This window comes from Muntiacus reevesi, chromosome 21, assembly GCF_963930625.1.
Source record: "Muntiacus reevesi chromosome 21, mMunRee1.1, whole genome shotgun sequence".
In the NCBI taxonomy this organism is placed as follows: Eukaryota; Metazoa; Chordata; class Mammalia; order Artiodactyla; family Cervidae; genus Muntiacus; species Muntiacus reevesi.
The window spans coordinates 12,583,346-12,608,265 of record NC_089269.1 but is presented as its reverse complement, the minus strand read 5'-3'; the positions used below and the strand labels follow the sequence as shown (position 1 = coordinate 12,608,265).

General features: G+C 39.8%; 1 protein-coding gene and 2 non-coding genes across 3 annotated transcripts in view; all 3 read right to left on the bottom strand.

The window, feature by feature from the left end:
- Nucleotides 1–24,920, bottom strand: part of DCBLD2 (discoidin, CUB and LCCL domain containing 2) — a 73,233-nt gene that overhangs the window by 11,070 nt on the left and 37,243 nt on the right. The window contains exons 4-12 of the mRNA XM_065913587.1: nt 13,893–13,944; nt 11,544–11,616; nt 11,108–11,241; nt 9,473–9,513; nt 7,820–8,035; nt 6,633–6,757; nt 4,054–4,204; nt 3,172–3,258; nt 2,900–3,025 (exon numbers count right to left, since the gene is read on the bottom strand). Of these exons, the coding sequence (XP_065769659.1) occupies nt 2,900–3,025; nt 3,172–3,258; nt 4,054–4,204; nt 6,633–6,757; nt 7,820–8,035; nt 9,473–9,513; nt 11,108–11,241; nt 11,544–11,616; nt 13,893–13,944 (1,005 nt within the window). The remainder of the gene's footprint in view (nt 1–2,899; nt 3,026–3,171; nt 3,259–4,053; nt 4,205–6,632; nt 6,758–7,819; nt 8,036–9,472; nt 9,514–11,107; nt 11,242–11,543; nt 11,617–13,892; nt 13,945–24,920) is intronic.
- Nucleotides 17,896–17,978, bottom strand: LOC136152581 (small Cajal body-specific RNA 18). The gene has a single exon (XR_010660253.1). It is a non-coding gene; the product is annotated as a small Cajal body-specific RNA 18 (non-coding RNA).
- LOC136152584 (small Cajal body-specific RNA 17) lies at nt 18,053–18,195 on the bottom strand. Its single transcript, XR_010660256.1, has one exon. It is a non-coding gene; the product is annotated as a small Cajal body-specific RNA 17 (non-coding RNA).

Here is a 24,920-nt window from a genome sequence, read left to right as displayed (position 1 = left end):
GGCTCCAAAATTATTGTGAACAGTGAGTGCAGCTACAAAATTAAAAATGCTTGCTCCTTGGAAGCAAAGTTATGACAAAACTAGATAGCATATTAAAAAGCAGAGACATCACTTTCTTGACAAAGGTTTGATAGTCAAAGCTATGGTTTTCCCAGTAGTCATGTATGGATGTTGAGAGTTGGACCATAAAGAAGGCTGAGCACCAAAGAGTTGATGCTTTTGAATTGTGGTGCTGGAGAAAATTCTTAAGACTCCCTTGGAGATCAAGGAGATTGAATCAGTCAATCATAAAGGAAATCAACCCTGAATATTCACTGGAAGGAGTGATGCTGAACCTGAAGCTCCAATACCTTGACCACCTGATGTGAAGAGCTGACTAACTGGAAAAGACCCTGATGCTGGGAAAGATTGAGGGCAGGAGGAGGAGGGGATAACAGAGCATGAGATGGTTGGGTGGCATCACCAACTCAGCAAACATGAGTTTGCGCAAACTCCGGGAGATAGTGAAGGACAGGGAAGCGTGGCAGGCTGCAGACCTTGCGGTCGCAGAGAATCAGAAATGACTGGCCGATTGAACGACAGCGAAGGTCATCGGGGAAGCTGGTTTCTTCCTCCACTCCTTAACCTCCTCCTGACCATGACGATGACAACAGCAACAGCTGCTGATACTTGCTGGGTGGGAAGCTCCAGACCTGCATCTCCTTTACTCCATATCGTCAGAGCCCAAAGAAGGAGCGAGCCTGAAGTCAGGAAGGGAGAGGATAATCCAGAACACCAGGCCTCTGAGAAAGTAGGATGGATGGGAAACAGATGAGCATGCAGGTTCCAGAGAAAGCTTCCACTGAAGTGCCCTTCAAATGTGAAGCTGAAGATGTAACTGAGACTGAGGGAGGATCTCTGGGTCAAGGGTTTGAAAAATACAGAGAATGTGTCTAAGAGCTACTGTTGGGAACAGACGGAAGAACCAACCAGGGAAATAGAAAGACCACCAGCTGGTACTGAGGGAGGACCCTGATGCTAGAGCACCACAAATCTGGCCATGATGTGATTTTCACCAGCATCACCCTTAGACTGGAGGTAAAGATGGAGAAAGGAGAAGGGCGTCCAACAGAAACAGTGACTCAGGATAGAAATGACTAAGAAATTAGAAAAGCAAAAGTGCTTTATCCCTAAAATGTGGGAAACTGTACAGAAATAGGTTCAGATGGATACCGTCTGACCTAATCAGAGGTATTATTAACACAATATATGCTTAGGTTCAAAAAATAATAAATTCTATACAGTACTATTTCAAAGAAAAGGAGACAGGGAAGTCTTCAACCAAAAAGACCTGTACGCTCTTTGTTAGTCTTTTAAAGATTACATGGATCCTAGTTCCAGAATAAAATGCTTTAAGAACACTTTTAGTCCTAAGATTTTAAAATTCTATAATCAGATTTTAAGATGAGCAACACTTTAAAATGACTGCTCTTCCATATGGTATGTGGTCTGGGATCCCACCCAAATGCATGCTTTTTGTAAACTGAAGCTCTTTGTGGGATGCTGAAATTTCTTGTCTCTGTCAACTCTGGCTTCTTTCTAACGTGGACAAAATAAATGTTGCCTGCCATTTCAGTAATCAGTGTTGCCTCAAGTTCTCAGCCACTACGCCCACCCGTGACCATGTACCCCGAGAGGAGTTCAGGATGGAGAAAAACGGAATACTGACTCTAAACAGTCAAGATACATATTAATGAATAATTTCAGTGAGCGCAGACGCTTGCATCTTCCCCTACATAGAAAAGCATTAAAATCATTAACTTTAGATTAGTCTTGCTTTTTAATCTTTTTTCCCCAGCAAAAATTCCTATATATCCCAGCTCCTCCCTTATGTCTTTATAACGGTTTCATAGAGCTATCTGAGAGGCTGTATCCCAGACTACAATCCTCAGTAAGAACCTGGCTAAAACACAATTCTCAACTTTCAGGCTTTAAGTTTTTTGTTTTTATTTTTTTTCAGTCAACACTAGCCTTTCCTGCAACATGAGAAAGACACAGGTCTCTTTGGGAATATTTTAGAAGATACGAAGGAAACTGACGTGGAAAGTTGTAGAAAGCTATCTGAATCCAGACTAATTTTCAGAAAATGAGAATGATTAAAATTTTATTAAGTCACTCTGAATGGATGCTTTCTCTTCTCTGCATTGTCTTGAAAATTAGTGTGCTTTTCATCTGTCAACACTGAAATTAATTCCTTAATGGCACTGATTCTTTTGTTCCTGAATTCAACTGAAATTTTGTTTTCAACTAGTAAAATAAAAAACTAGTATGTTTATATATGTTAACATTTTATATAACAATACTAAATAACAAGCTTGAAAGTAAATTGGACAGTGTCACCTGAAAAAGTAACTATAAACATTTAAAAGACAGAGACCACATTTTTAAAAAAAATGTTAACAGAGTATCTTATTTTTTTTTAAAGTATGTTAATTTTCACCAAACCTTTTGTTATTTTTTTCTTCTTCCCTTTTCGCTACCAAATCCCTGTCTAACAAATTAATATATAATCAGAAAAAAGTTTGCTTCTTGCTATGGTTTTAGTTATTTCTAGAAAAATTTTCTTTCTAAGGCTGAGGCTCCATGTATTTAGCTATAGAAGGGGAAAAAATCACAAAAGGAAGCCTAGAATACAGCAGCCATCTCTAAATATTTAAAGAAACATTTTACATTGTAACAGATAACAGAACTTAGCAATGCAGCCAGTTTTCTATAAGGTATGGAGTTGAACTTTTTGCTATACTTAAAAAAAGGGGAGGGAGAAACCTCGAGGGTTTAAAAGCTGGAGATGTTCCTGAAAACTTGTTAAAAACAAAAAATTCACTCCTATAAACAGGTATTAATTTTTGGGTTTGCATACCTTTGGTCACATTTGGAGTTACGGTAGTATTTTTGATTTCAGGAGTGGCAGTTGTCTGCTCTGTCTGTGTAGGAATTTCATTGCTACTTCGAGGTTGTAGTGGTTGAGTAAATTTGGGGGCACGACCTTGAAAGAAATTTTAAAAACTCTTTATTCTTTTATCTACACCAACTTGATTAAAATAGTTACTTTATAATGCTTTCAACATATTTATGGAAAATTATACCACAAAACTAGGGAATACTGAATGCTCACTTTTAAAGGAGGCATACCTTTGGCTATTTTTGGAGGGGTTGTAGTGTTTCTGAGGTCATTGCTGCTCCGAGGAGGTGGAGGTTGAGTAAGTTTTGGAGGACGACCTTGAAAAATGGTTTAGAAAAGTTTCTACATTTTGCTTATAAAAATCATTGTTAAAAAATAGTCATTTTAAATGTGTTTAACATTTCCCATAGCACTTAGTTTTACACAGTAACTTTAAATCTAAGAGAAAGATGTCAGAATGATAAATGCGATCTGCAGTAAATGCACAAATATACTGAGATTTCTGAGTTTTTAAATAATCAAATTGTCCGAAAAGAATCTTCTTAGGAAGGAAAATACCAGATGATATTGAAAGGATAAAGCTATAAAAATGTTGTCACAATATATATATACTTACTACTCATTCAACTCATTTAATAAATATTTATGGAGGGCCTACTATGTGTCAGGCACTATGGTGGTTTTGGGGGATATAACAGTAAACAAAGTATTAAAGTATTACATAATTTTGATGGAACTTATGCCTACTTTTAATTTATTTAAAGTAAAATGTACTTAGGCTAAGATGACTGTTACAATCATCAGTGCTTAAATGATAGAAATATTCTACTACATGAGACCTGATTATAAATGATTAAGGCTGAGATTACATTTGGAAATCCAACTCTTTGTCTCATCAGTGATGCTCTTTCTTCTTCCACCTGTAATTTTAGAAACCAGTTTGATATCTAATATGATAGTTAATAGGGATAACTATTTCTTTTTTAAAATCCCTCTAAGAAGATATGATAACCACAGGATAAGCACATTATTATTAGTTTCTCAGAGAACAGCGAAGTCATTTTTAATTAATGCAGTGAAAACAAGATGCCTTAAACATATTGTTGAATTACCTTTCGGAATAAACTGACATCCAAGCAGTTCCATTTTCATGGCAATTTTCTGCTGCCATTGGGTAGGATTCACTCTAATAAAACGTGCAATAATTGGTGGCAAAAAGTTATTACGCACATCCTGGTGATAATCTTTGTTTCCTTGAAATATCTTTAAAAAACAACAAAAAATTGATACTTTACATCAACAGAGGCCAGGGCTAAACTGCTGCACTGAAACATGCTTTTAGGTTTTGCTCTGGGCCTTAAAAGAGCTCTGCAAAGTATGACAATAAGCATTAATTTGTATGAAAATAAATCATAATTTGGAAAAACTATTAAGAAGCTGCACATTCCTCATAAAAATTTCAGAAAAGGAAATACTGAATATAAAAATCATTTTAAATGACTTAAACATAACAAAAGTTGAACGGTAATTTGAGGAGAAGGTTTTAATTGCAGTGCACAGTATATTGTATTAATAATTCCTGTGGAAACATCAGCCATTTAAATAAAATTATTTTTAAAGTAAAGCATAATTGAACATTTGAGGTCTTAGAGGAAATGCTTTACTGTGTACTTTTCATAATTTTTCTGTCAATAAATTGAAAGTGAACACACTAATAAACACATGGGGATATATATCTCCACCTACTGGAGAAACTGTATAAAAACAGTTCCCATTTCTTTGCCAGCAGAGAGGGGGGAAGCCTCATAGACAAAGGATACGGGGTTGAGTTCTTAGAACAATACTGTCTCAGTAGTCGGGAAAGATGAGAACTAAAGCTGCTCAGGTCTTGCCTAACAACACAAAAATGTAAGCCTTGAAAAGATCACATGATTTCCAAGTGACCTAACTGCATCCCAGAATAGCTGTGTGTGTCACAGCAGAAAAGCAGATCAGAACTGATAAGCCAGACCCCTTCCTCATTTTACAGGTAAGAACTCTGACCTTAGAGGTGGCGGTTTAGTCACTAACTCATGTCCAACTCTTTGCCACCCCATCGACTGTAGCCCACCAGGCTCCTCTGTCCATGGGCTTTCCCAGGCAAGAACACTGGAGTGGGCTGCCATTTCCCACTACAGGGATCTTCCTGACCCAGGGATTTAAAGGCTGTATACTGCGTCTCCTGCACTGGCAGGTAGATTCTTTCCCACTGAGCCACGTGGGAAGTCCCAACCTTGAAGTCTAAACTCAGTGAAATTATCTTTCAAAAAAGAGCCCAAAAATATTTTTTCAGAAATTTGTTAAGATATTTTCAAAATATAAGCATTGATAATACTTATGATTATAAAAATTATTCCACAAGTATAACAAGTATTACTATACAAATAAATATGGATGTGCTAATAATAAGTAGTCAAGTTTGGGGGCATTAAGCAGAAGTAAGTTACATACAGAGACAATATTGTTATTTGCTTCAAGGGGTGGAGGCTCACTAAAGGTGAAGTTCATGTGATTGATATCAAGCAGAAGAGAAGAAGGAAGGCCTTGAGTAACAGCTGAAGAGTTTAGATCCAGATGAAAGACTAAAAGGAACCCCTGGAGTGTTTTGAACAGAGATAAGTGGCAAGTGAAAATATCAGCATACCATATATACGACAGAGAACTGATAGTGTCATAAAATCAAAACAAAACTCACGGGGAGGTTTCACTGAAAAAATGTGCTCATAATTCAATTCCAGGTGAGAGGCATCCACTGTCCCTGGGGACAGGGGCCCCTTGCGGTGGGTGGATCAAGACCGGGAGCCCAGGAGAAAGACACTGACCTCCAGCTGAGGGCCACCTCTGCTACTCTCGCTCCACCCCTCAGCCTCTGTTCTGGCACATTACAGACTGTCATTTTCTGGCTAACTGAAAAATGAGATAGGGAAATTCTCCACGCAGAAAAAAAACAGTTGTTTTTTTAAAACAAACGTTGGTGAGGTGATCTTGAAATGATCTTTCAATAATATCCTATAATTTAACACCCTTCTGCCTTGTCCTCTGCACCCCCCTCAACTTGCCTAGAGAGCAGAAATCTAGGAACAAATTAGGATCTCCACCATTCTGTGGACTGATAAGAGAGGTTTTTGAAGATAAGAAACTAATTAATTACAGTAAATAATGAATTATTTAAACAATTTAATTAATACTGGGAAAAGAAATCAAGAAAGTTCTTACCCTTACAACCATCAAAAAGGACCCAGAAGCCCTGAGAATTCCCTAACTATGTTAGAAGGGTAAGGCCAATATCCGTGTGCGCTATGCTTAGTCCTTCAGTCGTCTCCGACTCTTTGCGACCCCATGGACTACAGCCCTCCATTCTCCAGGCAAGAACACTGAGGGGATTCCTACGCCCTCCTCCAGGGGATCTTCCCAACCCAGAGATCAAACTCGGGTCTCCGGCATAGTAGGTGGATTCCTGACCATCTGAGCCCCCAGGGAAGCCCAGTAACCAACACTACCTAAAACAACCAGGAGAGGGCAGAGCAAAACCAAGTGATATTTAATTTTCAGTATCACATAGGAAGAGCTTCTGTGGCTCACTGCAGAGGCCACACCTACCCATCACCCACTTTAAAAATGCTCTTTAGAAATACCTTAGTGATCATTTTACCTTATCCTGGTCCACACCAGGCTCTCTGTACACAGTCCACCTCTGCCCATCGGCACTGTACAAAATCTTGTAGGCCGACACGTAGTAATTGTGCTCCACCATGGTGGAGCCAGTAGTCACAATGCCTGGGAACAGGAAGGTCATTCATTAGAGCTCACAGTCGGATCCTTGAAGCTTGGTCATCACTGAAGCATTAACCCCTAACGTGTACGGTTCAAACAGTCTTGTCTATGGCACAGGACCATACCTAAGTGCCAGGTTTCATCCTAATAGGAACTGCTCCTTGGCTTCGTTCCCTTGGAGGGACAGGAAGAATTATGACCACATGTAAGGAAAGGACTACTGTATTTTGGCAGCCTGTACTCATGTCACTGCAAAATACTGCTCACTTATGAAAGAGAATGACTTCCTGGGGATGAATAAAGATTATTGGCATTATTTTTAGTACCAAAGCAAAATAAATTTTAACAAAATTATCTAAAGTAATCCTAACGAACTATTCTGGCCATTTGTTAAGTTGCTCTAAATAATTAAATTTATACTTGTGGGATATTCTTAATACATGTGGGATATTATTTGCAGCACTTAAAATAGACTCATTGAACACAAACTTCTCTTAATGACTGTTGTTGCTGTTTAGTCACTAAGTCGTGTCTGACTCTCTGTGACCCCAGGGATTGTAGCCCTGCAGGCTCCTCTGTCCATGGGATTCTCCAGGCAAGAACACTGAAGTGGGTTGCCATTTCCTTCTCCACTTAATGACTGTAGGAGATGGTTATTACAGATGCCTCAAGATCCCTTTACTCTAGTACTACCCTAAAAAAAAACTTACTACAATGAAAAGAAAAACTAATAAGAATCAAATACTAACTCCTCTCCTTTGCAATGCTTTATAAAACCTTCTTCGGTCATATTAGTACCAGTAAACTAAACTTGGTGGTGGTGTAGTTGCTAAGTTGTGTGTGACTCCTGTGACCCCACGGACTGTAGCCCGCTAGGCTCCTCTGTCCGTGGCATTCTCCAGGCAAGAATACTGGCGTGGGTTGCCATTTCCTTCTCCAGAACTAAACTTAAAATCATATAATTAAATTGGCAGTGACCAAATTTTCTATGAAATTCTTACATGTCACCAGATTTTCAAATGAAGTCAGCATTATAAATCATCTAGAAACTTCTGTCTCTTTTACCTGTGATCTTCTTTTCCTTATTCAGATCTACTTGCAACCACTGATACTCATCAGTGGCCAAAGCAGCCCAGGGAGGCCCCGGTTTTTTCAGCCTGGCCTTTTCGGGTTTCCAGCTGTTCTCGTGTCCCGTGTGGTCTGTCCACTCCAGCACGGAGGATGCTGTTATCTGAGCATCAGCGATCACGCCGGATTCCATGCCCAGCGTTCCATAACAACCTGAAACACAGAAGAAAGTCATTCGGTTTCCAGAAATAAACTCAGAAAGCTACACATACTTATTCATTGGAAACTCTGAATTGTACCTTTAATTAACATTTGCTGTGCTGACAATAGCCCATACTAGAGGATTTCAAAAGCAGGCAAATGCTTTCTGGGTCTGTCTTTGTGTTTCATCAGAGAACACACAGACGTTATTTATTCACAGCAATGCATGTGAGTGTGCTCAGCTGTGTCCGACTCTTCGCTACTCCATGGACTGTAGCCCGCCAGGCTCCTCTGTCCATGGAATTCTCCAGGCAAGAATACTGGAGTGGGTTGCTGTTTCCTCCTCCAGAAGTTCTTCCTGACCCAGGGATTGAACCTGCATCTCCTATATCTCCTGCATTGTCAGGCAGATTATTTACCACTGAGCCACCTGAGAAGCCCATTCACAGCAATGCCCACTAGTCACTGGCGACACCTTACCCTCTCCCTGGGACACCTTCCTCGCCAGGCAACAGGCTCCCCGACATCCGCCAGGTGTTGCTCAGACGTCACCTTCTCCACGAGGCCGGCCCCAACCCACTTCAAACTCCCAACCAGTCCCTCCGGCAGTGCCTGTCCTCGCTCCTTGCCTTATTTCCTATATCTTTTATAATGTTATAGACAGTACACTGTAAACATTCATTTACTTATCCACTGTTCATTGTCCATATCTCACTACCAGAATGGAAATTCTGCTCACTTTTGTTTCACTAGCACCAGAAGAGTGTCTGACAAATGAAAAAAGGCACTCATTATTTTCTGTTGATTAATTAATTTCTTCAGACATATTAAAAAAAATCCCTTTTACTTAGGAAACTTTCATGGTCTCTTGATCATTTCTCTATTAATATAAAACCTTCAGTTTATTCTATTCATTAAACTATTAAGTATCTATTTTATCCTAAAGGAAATCAACCCTGAATTGATTTGGGAAGGACTGAATATTCATGGGAAGGACTGATGCTGAAGCTCCAATAATATGGTCACCTGATGCGAAGAACTGACCCACTGGAAAAGACCCTGATGCAGGAGAAGATCGAAGGCAGGAGAAGTGAGTGACAGAGGATGGGATGGTTGGATGGCATCCCCAACTCAATGGACAGGAGTGTGAGCAATCTGTGGGAGATGGTGGAGGCCAGGGAAACCTGGTGTGCTCCAGTCCCTGGGGTCACAAAGAGCTGGACACGACTGAGTGACTAAACAACAATCTATTTTCTCTCCTAGAGTTATTTGTGGTACTAAATGAGGAAGTGCAAAAAAAAGAACCCAAAAAACAAAAAAACCACCACAACAAAAAACAAAACCTAGAAACTGGCAAAGTGCCTGACATACGGTGTTCAAAAATTAAAATATAAATTATATATAATTTATATAAATCATAATAAGTTATGAAGTCCATGAGAGGCTTACCACTTGTCTTAAATGTAAAAAGACTTGTAGATAAGTGTCCCCTGAAAGAGAGAAAGGTTTTTTTGGTGACATTCATACAACACATGACTTCCTCATATTTGTCTTAGCAAAACTTTCTTGTTTTTATTTTACTAAGAATAGTCTATGGCTATATATTAGACAACTGCTATTGTTCCTAGCAAAAAAGGAGTCACATTTCTAATTAAGCAGAACAACTTCTGAAATCAGCATAAATAATTTTGTCTTCAAGTATCTAGTGCCTAGTTTCATACATGATTATGCAAGTGTATCCATGCAACCTTTCATAAGTATGTATTCTATTTCCTTCTCATAAGACTAACATATTTCTAAAATGTTTCTACAGCAATTGCTTTTTGGGACTCTAAAACAAAAGGTGATCTTCTTGGAGAAGGAGGCTCAAGCTTCCAGGGGCAAACAGAAGAAAAGCTGACTACTAAGAAGAGACTACATTTGTTACAGGAAATCAATGTTTCAGTGCTACAAGGTAGCAATGCATTAGGGTTTTGTAACTGGCAGGATAGGTGCCTGGGGAGAGCGCATGGGTGGGACAAGTGATCAGTTCACCACATGGCAGGTCTAGGAGCCCTGAGGAACTTGGAGGGATAAAACCATCCAAATCAGCAGCGTATGCGTCTGCCTTCAGCACAACATTCACACCATCACAAGTGGATGCGACTTGTCCTTTATTAAAAAAAAAAAAAAAAAAAGAAAGAACTCATGAAAAAAAAATTCTTTCTAAAAGTAGAACAGAGGAAAGGAATGAAACAACTTGCATAAAATCATCCAGAAGAAACCAGAGGGGAAAAGGTAGCTGACTCTATCGATAGCAGGGATGGACCAATGACAGTCCAGGAGTCGCCTGCTTTGTGTGATCAGATAGCTTAGAATGGTTTTTACATGGTTAAAAAGTTGTAAATAAAATGAAAAAAGAGTAAGCAACAGAGATACTGGCTTTCTACAGTAAAACTCTCCACTGTCCTGAGTGTGGAGCTCTGGGCTTCTGAAGGAGACTGGCCAGGACCTAAAGAGAAGTTGGTTTCGATTATACTGCAGGACCGGGCATGTCTGAGATGTAAGGTTTACAGACAGATCACCCATGCTATGCTTCTACTCGGGGTTTCAATTCCTCCCACTTTGGATACCTCGTTTAGATTTTGTGAAACAGTAGATCATAAATATAACGAAAACACATTCCTACAATATTCTCTCGGGATGGCAGGGATTCATAATAGTACTATCTCTGATTTATGTCAAAATTTGACTTCTATTCAGTGCATTTCAATTAACTTAATCCATCTTGGGCCACACAGGCATCAGGAACAGAGTAGTTAGTTATGCCTTCTCATCTTTAAAATGAAGTAGAGATTTGGCCATAAACTTCCAGGCTCATTCTGGGCTCTTTCTATGCTCAGAAAGAAGAAACAAATTACTCCCCCCAAATGACCACCACCCTGTCAGCTGGAGAACAAGCCACTCAGACATCGGACACACACGTGAGTCCTTGTCACGCAAGCGTTATCTCATGAACACCACCACCAGCGATGCTGCTCAGGCGTCATTCGGCCCTACCCCACCCCACGCAGCACATTTATTACAAACAGCACGTGTACTTACACCACGGACGTCACGTTGTTAGCCAGAGAGCTTTCATAGTACGGGATGCCCTTACTGATTACGACGCTGATCTGGCCGCCCAGAGTGTTTGACACGACGCCTGCATGCACACCGGCCATGCACAACGGGGAGGACTTCAGGAAGGAAAGAGACAAGATGAGGTCCACATTTTCTTTTGATGATTCATAAACAAAACGCTTACACTTCCTCTAGAAATTATTTGATCTGGGCAGTTTTCTTAATAAAGAGGGGGTAGATGACTGGTAATATAACATAGAATTGATTTGTAGCAGAAGAAAAAGAACAAAACATTACATATTACTAAAAAGAAGTAACTGTCAGAAAATAGAAGTCACAATAAAGATAAACAATAGGTTACACATCTGTCTATGAGAAGTTTTGGCATCACTTTAACTTAAGTCTACAACCAACTTACATCTCTGTATCCATGAGGGATGGCTCCTGATATCTCAGCAAAGGGGAGCAGACAACCGGCTGGGCAGTACTTGCTGTGAAATAAAAACAAGTTAAATGGTATACATTGCTGTACTTTCTGGGGAAAAAAACAAAAAATAACGTACCCTTTTTTAATTCAATGTAAATACCATAATCTCACCACCCTGAGAGAACCACCACTTCTAAGAGGTCCTTAAGACTTTCTTCCATCCATCTACACATGTCTTCACCCACATATACACAAAAATCACCTCATATTCTACATGTTGATTTGATTATTTCATAATGAATGGTGGACATATTTCTGCTGTAAAAGCAATTCAAAATACTTAGAAGCTACATAATACTTGACTTTGTGGATGAACTATAATTTGTTTCACCCATCCTCTATTGATCAAATTTAACGTGATTTTAAAAAAATGTTTGGCATTCATTCACTTACTCACTCATCCACCTACACACTCCACATATTTACATGTATGTATGTCTGTAACACTGTAAGTGCTGGGCTGAGCAAGGGGTGGGGTTCATGAAGGTCAACCAGACACATGGTGGCGGTCCTCTCTGGGTTTATATGCCCATGGTAGGAGAAGTATTAAGTATTAAGCCAATACTTCATGAAATCAAAGAATGGGATTACGTTTCTGCTGTAAAGAAAAGGTACTCTGTGAAATAATCAGAAGGACTCTAACTTCACAAAAGTATTATGAATGTTTGACAAACCCCCTATGCGCCAAGCAGCATTCTGAGTTACACTCAGGTCATCCACGTAAAAACCCTACATGCTAGGTACCATCATTATCCTCATTTTACAGATGAAGACACCGAGGAGCTGTGTTTCCAGGTCACACAGCCGTGCCGAGGCGGCTGGGCTCCAGTTTCTGTGTTCATATGTGGGGCTCTGGCAACTGCCTCGGCCAAGGGATGGGGCTCTGAGGAAGCGAAGCCTCAGCAGGGAACCAGAGACCATCACTGGAGACAGCAGGGACATGCGCTCCAACCAGGAGAAACAGCCTCTCCCTGGGCAGGGTGGCTCGTGTGGGTCTGGACCAAGGACAAACCATGCAGGCCGAGTGCGGTGAGAAAGGCGCAGCTAGTCTGAAAGAAGCCTGGAACAGGAGCCAGGGATCAGACCACACAGAAGCTGGGGGGTCTGTGGGGAGAGACTTGGGGGTATATTTCTAAAAGAGGAAGTCATTAAAGGATTTTAATGGTGTCTACACATAACCTGACTGTGCTTTTTTTTTTTAAGTCCTTCTGGCTCCTGGAAAGAAAAGAGAGTGTAAGGACCATGAGTGGAGGATAAGACACTGTTAGGTAGTCCAGGCAAGAGAGGATGGCAGCGTGCACTTGGGTGGGGAAGATGGAGCTGGTGCACGGGGGGTTCAAGACAGCTGACCCTCTGGGAGGGCTGCACGACACACACTGACACCAGGAATGCCTCTGCTGACCAGGATCCCCCTGGAGGGCTGAAGAGCACCCCCAGCTCACACAGGGAGACTCATTCTTGAAGATAAAATGAACCCATTCTTGAAGATAAAATGAAGTTTCTTTGGGGAGTAGCAGCAAGCTGGGGGAAGTAAGTGAGATGGGTCTTTGAAGACGAAAATGAATTTACTAAGCAGCGAAGAGTAAAGTGATTCCAGACAAAAGTTCTGAGAGCTCAGAGCAGTATAAATAATCCAGAGACGTTTCAATGTAAGACTAGAAAAATGGCCTACAGACAATTTGTGAAGGACCCTGAAAACCAGGCTAAGAAATAGGGATGGTGTTTTGTCATAGTAAGTTTTGAAATAGTATTTCAAAGCAGAGGAGTGATAGAACACAGATTTTAAAAAATAACCTGGCAGAATGTGAATGGCAGAAAAAAGCCAGCCAAGGTTAGAAATGGGAAACCAATTATGAGTTCATCCTAGTCCAGGCAAGAGTCAAGGGTGTAATGCAGAGAAATGATAGTAAAAATGCCACTGGGCTAAGAACAGAGAATTCTCCTCTAACAGCCTCAACTGTCTACCTAACTCTTTTTGAGCAGAAATAAACAGCTCTTCTATCTTTCCAAGGAGTTTTTACTAGATTTTGAAGATTGACTAGTTCTACTTTTAAAGTATATCCAAACTATATTTCCACTGTAGAGAAGATTCACATGCTATGAGTAAAGCAAAACTTAAACATGACAACTGAGTGGCTTTAAATAAGTTCTTATTTATTGATGTTTTAGAACAACGGTTATAAGTCATACAACGTGCATTATATAATCAAGTGTATAAGATGAGGATGAAGTAGATGAACAGTGACATTTAAGGAAAAAAAGTCACAAATATAGTCATACCTGAACTCAGGTTCCAAAAAACTGGATGCAGTGTCTAAACAGGTAATTAGATCTAGAAAAACAAGCAAAAAAAAAACCTGATTCAATAAAAGTAGGTTTACTCTTGCAGAAACACCAACTGTTACTAAATACTGCCACATCACCTCACAGAATCACCTATCATACACATGGATGGTACACAGAAAAAGTATAATTTATAGCCCGGAAGTAGCTTCTATAATATACAGCTCCTGAAATAAAAAATGTTTCTTGTTATTACATGACTAAAAATGATCCTTTGCTGGTTACACATGAGGAAAACAGTAAGAAAAGAGAGGTGAGTTAGTTCCATGGCGCTAATAACTGCTATTCAAAATCTGGTCCATGGGTAGGACTAGCAGCAGCAGCAGCAGCATCTTCTGGGGTGTTACTAGGAATTCACATTCTTGAACACCATCCATAGCTACAGAATCTCTGGGGGTGGGGCCCCAAAATTTGTTTTAGCAAGTCCTGCAGGTAATTCTAAAGCACCCTCTACAAAAGATGAAGCATAAAAGTTTTAACATTTTCTATCTCAAAATCAAATCTGTGTAAGAGCTAACCTTGTCCAATTAAGAACTAAGTCACATGCTGTGTGTAAGAGGCTTCTGGTTCAAACAGTTCAGGGGTTTCCTTCTGCTCTTAAGACAGAGGCAAAATTGTCAACATGGCCCACAAGGTCCCACCTCAAGGAACAACGTCTCAAGGTCTGGTTCTGTCCCCGTCTTGCCTTCTTGCCATATGAGCCTTCTTTCTGTGCCTTGGTGCTCTCTTGGCCAGGAAGGTTTTCCCACTATCCCTTCAGCTGGCTGACCCTCTCCAGAGCTCAGCTCAACCATCACATCCTCTCAAAAGCTGTTCCTGATCTTTGCAAGTCCAACTGTGATAGCACGTAGTAGGCACAAACAGGTTTTCTGGTTTAACGAATGGATGACTATATACATTCTCACAGTCTTATGTAAGAATGGTCTGCTGCAATTCTAGAGTTAGAAGTAACATCATCTTAGGTGTAGAGACTGAGGCTGTTGGTCTCTATCTTTGTATCGTCAGCAACTACCAGAGCATACAGAGTTTCAAGAAGAGGCTTTCTGCTAACATTTATTGAATAAATGGAAAAGTAAATGTTTGACTGCTAACATGTTTGGCTAAGTCCAAACATAAGACTACCCCACAGGAGGAAAACCTAGAAGACGGTCGTAAGCCAATCAAAAAGGTGAGATTTCACACACAATATGAGTGATGAGGTCACCAAAAACACTGACAGAAGTAATGCTTCACACACTTCCCAGCACAATGAAGGGGTACAGATATCTGTTAAATCAGTAGAAAGCACAAAATAACCGAGTATTCTATTTTACAATTCTGAAGAAAAATTATGTATTTATTATCCAACTGCTATGTATCTTGAAGGAACTAGAGCATAACAACTGTTAAACTAACAGGAAAGTGGTATTTTGAGAGTGAGTACATGGATTAGTATTTACATACCACAGGTACTTGAATAACGATAAAGTTGAATCTGTGTTTAAGGAGTTTGAGAGGATACATGCCTGGTTGGAGTTTCACGACCACCTGGTTGACTGACTGGGAAAAGCTGACAAATTGAATTACCTGTACTTTATAGCTATTCAAGGCAATCTTTACACAGCCTCAACAAGAAATTTATTTTCCACTTTCCTGCTCCACCAAGAGAGTTTCCAGCTTCTAAGATTAGAAAGTGAACTTCTAAGATTAATAGTCTGGGATGAAAAGGTACCTGTGTGGTCCAGCATGGTATTCAAGTCACAAGAAGACTGCCAGCTGGCCCTATTAGCTTCAGGCCACATGCCAGGATGCTAGTCAACTATGGATATACTTGATCAAAGCTGGGCTTTATTATAGTAAAAGTCCATGCAGTGCTCAAAGTCCAGATTATGCTCAAATGTATGTAACTCACGTGATCTCACTCTCAAATTCCCTGGGGGCTTAAAAGAGCTCCCTAGGAGGAAAACATGAATTCAGAACAGAAAGCTATAAGCAGAGTCAAGAAAACAGACAAAGAAAGTCATGATTTAGAGATTTTGACCTTTACAACTCCACAAGGGCAAAGAAAATATCAATTAAGCAGAGAACTGGTAAGTTTTAAAATGTGTTTTTTAAGAAAGCATTTCCCAAGTAAAGAGAATTCCAGAAAATCACTATTACTCTAAGGCTCCTAGTTAATAAGTATGCAGCCTGGGCAAGATGAATACAGCTCAAAGAAAACCATCTGACTCAGGAAAGACTTCACATAGCAATGTAGGAAGTTATCATAATGAATGGAACAGAACTAGAACTGAGGGTCCAGAAATAAACCTTCAAATTTACAGTCAATTGATTCCAACAAGGGTGCCAAGACAACTCAATGGGGGCAAAAATATCTTAAAGAAATGGTGCTAGGACAACTGGATATCCACATACAAAAGAAGGAAACGAAACCCCTATCTCAGATCATACACAGAAGTTAACTCGAGGCGGAGTCAAATTGAAGACCTCAAAACATAAAATACTTAGAAGGAAATATAGGTATAGATCTTAATTTTGCCTTAAGCAATGGCTTCTTAGACATGACACCAAAAGCATAAGCAAATAAACTGATTTCACCAAAATTTGAAACTGTTATGCTTCAAAGAATGCTATCCTGAAAAAGAAAGATAAATCAAAGAATAACAGAAAATATTTGTAAATCATGTATCTGGTAAGAATCTAGTATTCAGAATACACAAGGAATTGTTACAACTAGACACTAAAAAGAAAACTCAATTTTAAAAGGATCAAAGGATCTGAATAGACGTTTTTCCAATGAAGATACACCAAATGGCCAATGAGCACCTAAAAAGACATTCAACATGATTAGCTATCAGGGATATAAAAATAAAAATCACAGTAAGGTCTGATTCTGATAAGTATGTACATATATATTCAGAGAGGTGGTTGATGGTTGTGAGGTTTGAGACAAAGAGTCAAGGATAACTTGAAGGCTTCTGAACTGTGCTAATTAAAGGTATGCATTCCAAGTACAGCATATGGGCAGTGGGTTTCCCAGGTGGCATAGTGGTAAAAGAATCCGCCTGCCAATGCCAGAGATGCAAGAAGACGCGGGTTCCATCCTTGGGTTGGGAAGATCCCCTGGAGGAGGAAATGACAACCCACTCCAGTATTCTTGCCTGGAGAATCCCACGGACAGAGACTGGCAGGTTACAGTCCAAGGGGTCAAAAAGAGACTGACATGACTGAACACACATGCATAATCAGTTCAGTTCAGTCCCTCAGTAATGTCCAACTCTGCGACCCCATGCACTGCAGCACACCAGGCTTCCCTGTCCATCACCAACTTCCGAAGCTTGCTCAAACTCGTGTCCACTGAGTTGGTGGTGATGCCATCCAACCACCTCATCCTGTTCTCTCCTCCTCCTGCCTTCAATCTTTCCCAGCATCAGGGTCTTTTGGAATGAGTCAGTTCCTCACACCAGGTGGCTAAAGTATGGAAGCTTCAGCTTTGGCCCTTCCAATGAATATTCAGAACTGATTTCCTTTAGGATTGACTGCTTTGATCATTGCAGTCCAAGGGACTCTCAAGTCTTCTTCAACACCACAGTTCAAAATTATCAATTAAAAAAAAAAATATCAATTTTTTAGTGCTCAGCTTTCTATATGGTCCAACTCGCATATTCACATACGACTAATGGAAAAACCATAGCATTGACTAGGGACCTTTGTTGGCAAAGTAATGTCTCTGCTTTTTAATATGCTGTCTAGGTTTGTCATAGCTTTTCTTCCAAGGAGCAAGCGTCTTTTAATTTCATGGCTGCCGTCATCAACTGCAGTGATTTTGCAGCCCCCCAAAATAAAGAGTGCCACTGTTTTCAGTGTTTCCCCATCTATTTGCCATGAAGTGATGGGGCTGGATGTCATGATCTTTGTGTTTTGAATGTTGAGTTTTATTTTTTTTATTTTTTATTTTTTTCGGTCTCAGTCCGTTCTCAGAACACGCTCCATCACCTAGTTCCCAGAACTCAGATTGCGCAGTGGTCCCGTCATCATCGACCAGGGCTCACAGAGCGGCAGGGGCCACCCTAACCACACCCAAACCTTAGCCTAACTGCCTCCCCTAACCTCCCAACCCCCGGGTCCCTGGCCCCATTTCGCCTAACACGTTTTCATAATCCTCTCAGGCTCCGGGCCGGCGGCGCCGCCTGCCACGGGGCCCGATCATATAAGGAAAATATTGCGGCCTCATCCGGGGGCTGCATCCTGAACCCGGAGGCGCCCTGTCCCCTACGCCACTCGCTACACCCACACCTGCAAACCTCCCGGCCCCTCTTCGCGCGCCCGGACCTCCCGGGCGAGTGCTGAACGTTGAGTTTTAAGCCAGCTTTTTCACTTGCCTCTTTCACTTTCATCAAGAGGCTCTTTAGTTCTTCTTCACTTTCTGCCATAAGGGTAGTGTCATCTGCATTTCTGAGGTTATTGATATTTCTCCTGGCAATCTTGATTCCAGCCTGTGCTTCATCCAGCTCAGCATTTTGCATGATGTACTCTGCATATAAGTTAAATATACAGCCTTGATGTACTCCTTTTTCAATTTGGAACCAGCCTGTCGTTCCATGTCTGGTTCTGACTGTTGCTTCTTGACCTGCATACAGATTTCTCAGGAGGCAGGTCAGGTGGTCTGGTATTGCCATCTCTTGAAGAATTTTCCACAGTTAGCTGTGATCCACACAGTCAAAGGTTTTGGGGTATCAATAAGTGGAAGCAGACATTTTTTCTGGAATTCTCTTGCTTTTTCGATGATCCAGCAGATGTTGGCAATTTGATGTCTGGTTCCTCTCCCTTTTCTAAATCCAGCTTGAACATCTGGAAGTTCACAGTTCACGTAGTGTTTTGATGTCTAGCTTGGAGAATTCTGAGCATTACTTCGCTAGCGTGTGAGATGAGTGTAGTTGAGCAGTAGTTTGAACATTCTTTGGCGTTGTTTTTCTTTGGGATTGGAATGAAAATTGACCTTTTCCAGTCCTGCAGCCACTGCTGAGCTTTCCAAATTTGCTGGCATATTGAGTGCAGCACTTTGACAGCATCATCTCTGAGAATTTGAAATAGCTCAATGGGAATTCCATCACCTCCTCTAGCTTTGTTCGTAGTAATGCTTCCTAAGACCTACTTGATTTCACATTCCAGCATGTCTGGCTCTTGGAGAGTGATCACACCATCATGGTTATCTGGGTCATGAAGATCTTTTTTGTATAGTTCCTCTGTGTATTCTTGACACCTCTTCTTAAAATTTTCTGCTTCTATTAGGCCCATACCATTTCTGTCCTTTATTGAGCCCATCTTTCCATGAAATGTTCCCTTGGTATCTTTAATTGTCTTGAAGAGATCTCTAGTCTTTCCCATTCTATTGTTTTCCTCTATTTCTTTGCACAGATCACTTAGGAAGGCTTTATCTCTCCTTGCTATTCTTTGGAACTCTCCATTCAGATGGGTATATCTTTCCTTTTCCCCATTGCCTTTCACTTCTCTTCTTTTCTCAGCTATCTATAAGGCTTCCTCAGACAACCATTTTGCCTTTTTGCATTTCTTCCTCTTGGGAATGGTCTTGATCACTGCCTCCTGTATAGTGTCACGAACCGCCATCCATAGTTCTTCAGGCACTCTTATCATATCTAATCCCTGGAATCTATTTGTCACTTTCACAGTATAGTCATAAGGTATTCAATTTAGGTCATACCTGAATGGTCTAGTGGTTTTCCATACTTTCTTCAAATTAAGTCTAAATTTGGCAATAAGGAATTCATGATCTGAGCCACAATCAGCCCCTGGTCTTGTTTTTGCTGACTGTATAGAGCTTCTTCATCTTTGGCTGAAAACAATATAATCAATTTGATTTTGGTATTGATGTCCATGTGTAGAGTCCTGGTGTTGTTGGAAGAGTGTGTTGGCTCTGACCAATGCGTTCTCTTGGCAAAACTCTGTTAGTCTTTGCCTGCTTCATCTTGTACTCCGAGGTCAAATGTGACTGTTACTCCAGGTATCTCTTGTGTCCGTGGGGTCACAAAGAGTCAGACACGATTGAGTACACACACATAACAGTTAGGCAATAATAACTGTAAGAAGCAGCACTAATAAGGCACTCATTGTCAGCTCAATTATGCTGGATCCACTTTACCATGTCTGACAACACCAGGAATCAGTAGCATGTTCACAGTGAACAGCAGTATGTAATTCACTCTGTTCACTAAGAGCTTCTGCATGGGAAATTTTTTTTTGGTAATTTTAATCCTTAATACATACAAAAGAATATTTGTAACATACACATTACTACACAAAACACCAAACATCTGGCGTACTTCATCTTGGTGCTCTGGACAACAGAGGAGCAGCAGTAGCAAGGAGGATGCCCATGGGGTTCTTCCAAAGCCCACAGCACTCAATTCCTCTTTTCCTTGCAGGGCCCAAAGGACAGGTGGGATCTACAGGGCAGACTCTACACTGGTCTTAGCAGCAGGGTCTACCCCGAAGTGAGCGTGATCATAATGTCTACACGAACAGCTGCTGTAACATCTGCCTTCCTTAACCTCAGAAGGCTTTACAGAGGAGGAAAGGGTCAGTGGGGTTTTGAAGGGAGGATAATGTGATTGTGAGAAAGAGCATGAAAAAATTAAAAAAAAAATAAAAACGTGAGCCAATATTCAATAACAGGATGACAATGAAGACATCAACATCAGATTTCCTAAGACAGCTCTGACTTAGTTAGCAATATCACTATGAGCCACAATTGATATCCTATGCACAGGCCTTTCTTTAAAGTACAATTAAAATTTTCCCAATACATAATAACTGAATAGGCTTGGGAGCTTCATAATTATTTCATGAAATATTTTTAAAAAACATAATATCTAATGCTAATCCACATAAAATACTATGAAAATATGATAAATACTTTATAAGTTCATATACAATCAAAAATATCAGCATATTGGTTACCAACTTAGAAATATTTTTGATTGACAGCACTGGTTATTCCCTAGACTACAGACTGTGAAAGAGATATAGATTTTCCTCCAATTAATAGTCAGCTTTGTGATCTTGAATATATTGGAAAAGATTCTCAGCGGTGTTAGTATCTATCACAAAAGTATAATGTGAACTACATTAGCTGCAGGGTGTAAGTTTTGTCCACTTGAAGCCATTTACTCCTGAGGGAAGGGTACTTGAGTGCCTGTATTTATTCTAACTCAAGAATGCATGGAGTAGGAAATGGTAACTCACTCCAGTATTCTTGCCTGGGAAATCCCATGAACAGAGGAGCCTGGCGGGCTGTAGTCCATGCGGTCACAAAGAGTTGGACATGACTGATTGACTAACACTTTCACTTTTCTTTCAACAAAGCATACAGCACTATAACTAATTATATTTATTTACCAGAAGGAAGAAAATACATGAAGTAAGACAATGTAGACCTACAGATTCTCCTCCTTTATTTGCTCTGAATTCTTTTAAATAACAAACCCCCCAGAGCCTGAAGGGACATGACACCATGCTTTCCTAATTCTCACTCTGTCAGCAACCTTGCATTGTAGGTGTACAGCCAGTCACTCCATTCAAGAGCTACAGGACTAGGGACAAGGTTCATCTTTCTACTAGATTCTCACGTCAGTATTATTGTGTGACCTTGGGCATAATTCCTTCTTTCCACAATAGGAACCTGGCACTGATTTGTACCATCTGCAATGTAGTGTCAGGGAAATTTACATGTATAATAAAATGTAATTTATCGTGATTGAGACTCTGACATTAGTAACTAATATTTACTAAGTGGGAGATAACTCATGTAGTATTTTACATCTAATTTCCTTTAGCATACTGAGAGTAGAGTAAATCTTATGTTTCTCCTAGAAAGATTATTAATACATCACCATCTATGGAAGCTGAGTCCACAACAGGAGCTCAGGGATAATTTTCTCAGATGGAAATATTAAAAAAAAAAAAAAGTTTTTAAACAGACAATGTAGGCATGGCTCAGTTAGTTGCCTAAGCAGTAAGTGATACAGTTGAATAGACCACAAACTACTTATGGCTAAATCAAATCCTCTTCACACCTAAATGCCTCTATACTAAAAAATGAATTATAAGACATATTAAAAGACATTATGACATGCTAAAATAACATAAGACATTGTATATTGAAATATAAAAGACATTTAAAAATATTAAAAATTATAAGACATTAAAATTCTTTTGTAATCTAGTATCGAGGACACTCCTAATATCTAGTAAGAGTAGTAGTGAATGAATTTGTCCCCTGGGTGGCACAAGTCAGCACAAATACATATGCAGCCCCTTCAAAGCACTTCTAACTTACTAAAAAGAAAAAAAAAAACAAAAATAAAACCCAAACCACCTAGAAAACACTTAAAATCATTAAGGTGCTCTTCAGGTTATCTGTCAGCTTGAAATAAACTTTATCTCACAAAGATAAACTGCCTCTTTGGGTCACACCATCTTAACAAACTAATTCTGTTTATAAATGCTAACTTCTCTGCAAAACTAGTAAAAACTTTATTCATCAGCACCTTTGTTCTACAAACTGACAACAAAATATATGTTTTTCTGCATGTGTACACACAAACACCATGTGCACTGATTTATGTACAAGGACAGATTTTAAAATATGCATGTAAATTGAGACTTCATTAATAAAATCTTACTGAATAGTTTAAAAGTTTTAAACTGTTTGCCAGATACAACAGAAACTAGGTACACAACAGAAAAACTACAAACAGAAACGCAGCTAACACAGTCCTCAAAACAGAAAGGATGCTATAAAAGTACTGTGCAGTTAAGGTAGCAAACAATCCAAGGAATTCATGCTCTATTTTCAAAACCAAAAACATCCCAAGCAGGAAAAAAAAAAAAAAAAACCAACCAGTTACAGAAATCTGGACTGTTAGAAAGGAGCTCTCTATTCTGCCCCTATGTTTTATTTATAAGTTAATATAATCTGATGTAAGATGGAAGAAATGGAAAATATCTGCAAAAAAAAAATGTAGTTAAAGAATGTAGCAATTAAAACTTTTTATACAATTGCTGTATAAAATAATCTAACATATAGCAACAATAACCCTGTGAAGTGGGAATATTTGCAGGCTCAGCTGTTCCCAAGCCTTATGTACACTGTCATCAGATTCGAAGGTGTTGGCGGAAATGAATAAACAAGTGTTTATGAATTCCACTTAAGGAATATGTTAATATATCTTCATTGGATTACTTTATTTCACATGAAATTTTAAACTAGCTCCTGTTTCTAAGAAAAAAAAAAAAAAGGCAAACTTTGACCACTATTAAACTCTGGATTGATGAAATCTGAAGTAATAAGCTTTAGCATTACTTTTTAAGTGATAATTCACGTTCTAAAAAAGGATCAGACTATCACTTTTCAGCTGGCCATGCACCTAGACATGTGTACACACAGAGTCACACACAAAGACAGCTAATTGATGGCACATAACAAAGAGAGGCTGCCTTAAAAGACCTGAAGTTATTGATGCAAATGTGGGTGTGTGTCTTCTGAGCTCATTATTCAGTAACTAAAATTACCTAAAAAATTATTGCCCAGAGTCATCCCAGAAACGTTGAGCTTTACTTAGAAACCGGCTAATGTTGAACAGATTCAAAACCAGGAATTGAGAGCACTCATCTATAAAATTTATTTTATTTTCAAGTCCCGTGGTAAATGTTGTTTTTTACATTTACATTTTAGGATAAAAATGTCAGCATCATTTATCATTCTGGATTAAAAGATCTAAGTACATCTGGACCTGTGCAAGGCTGGCTGTGCCTCTCTCGGTAAGACCAGCAGTAGTAAGGAGTTCTCTCTACAGAACTTCTAACCCCAGGATACCTCAGAATCCATGAACATCTTCAACTGCCAGAAAAGGAAAAAGTGTTAGTTGCTCAGTCGTGTCTGACTCTTTGCAACCCCATGGACTGTAGCCCGCCAGGCTCCTCCATCCATGGAATCCTCCAGGCCAGAACACTGGAGTGGGTTGCCATTTCCTTCTCCAGGGGATCTTGTAGACCTGGGATTGAAACCTGGTCTCCTGCATTGCAGGCAGATTCTTCACTGCCTGAGCAACCAGGGAGTCCCTTCAATTGTCAGATAAAAATTTCAATTTCAGAAAGTCTAGTTTGATCCCTAGGTTGGGACGATCCCCTGGAAGAGGAAACGGCAACCCACTCCAGTATTCTGGCCTGGAGAATCGAGGAGCCTGGTGGGCTACAGTCCATAGGGTTGCAAAGAGTTGAACATGACTGAAGTGACTTAACATACATGCCAAGTCAGAGTAGAACTACCAACCTTCTAATTATCACTGAAGTGCTGATTCATATATTTTTGTCTTTTTATGTTACTCAGTGGAAACAGAGAAACTTCCTTTCATTGGTAGATAAAATCTTTCAAACAATGACATTTACAGGTGAAAATTAAAAGTGGTAACTGGTAATGGGAAAGACTGGAAACTTCTGCTGAAAGATTTTAAAAATAAAAAGGAGGAATAAGGCCATAAAGTTATAAAAATTAGACCCCGAAGGGAAGAGGACATCAGGTGCAGAGCCCAAGACACCACAGCAACTCAACGCCTTACCCAAGAGGCTTCTTTGTGTCCAGAGCCTCTTACTTCAACATGAACTTGTGCAGACCAAATACTAACTCTTTGAAATGTTTCCAAGGAAAAGACACGTTTGGTTCAAAAGTCTTTAAAAAGAATTAGATTAGAATCTGGCCTAATCCTGGAGCTACTTTTATAACATGCATTGTATGCATGCATGCTAAATCACTTCCTTCTTGGCTGACTCTTTGTGATCCCATGGACCACAGCCCACCAGGCTCCTCTGTCCATGGGATTCTCTAGGCAAGAATACTGGAATAGGTTGCCATGCCCTCCTTCAGGGGATCTTCCCAAACAAGATCTCTTAATTTGATCATCTCTGAAC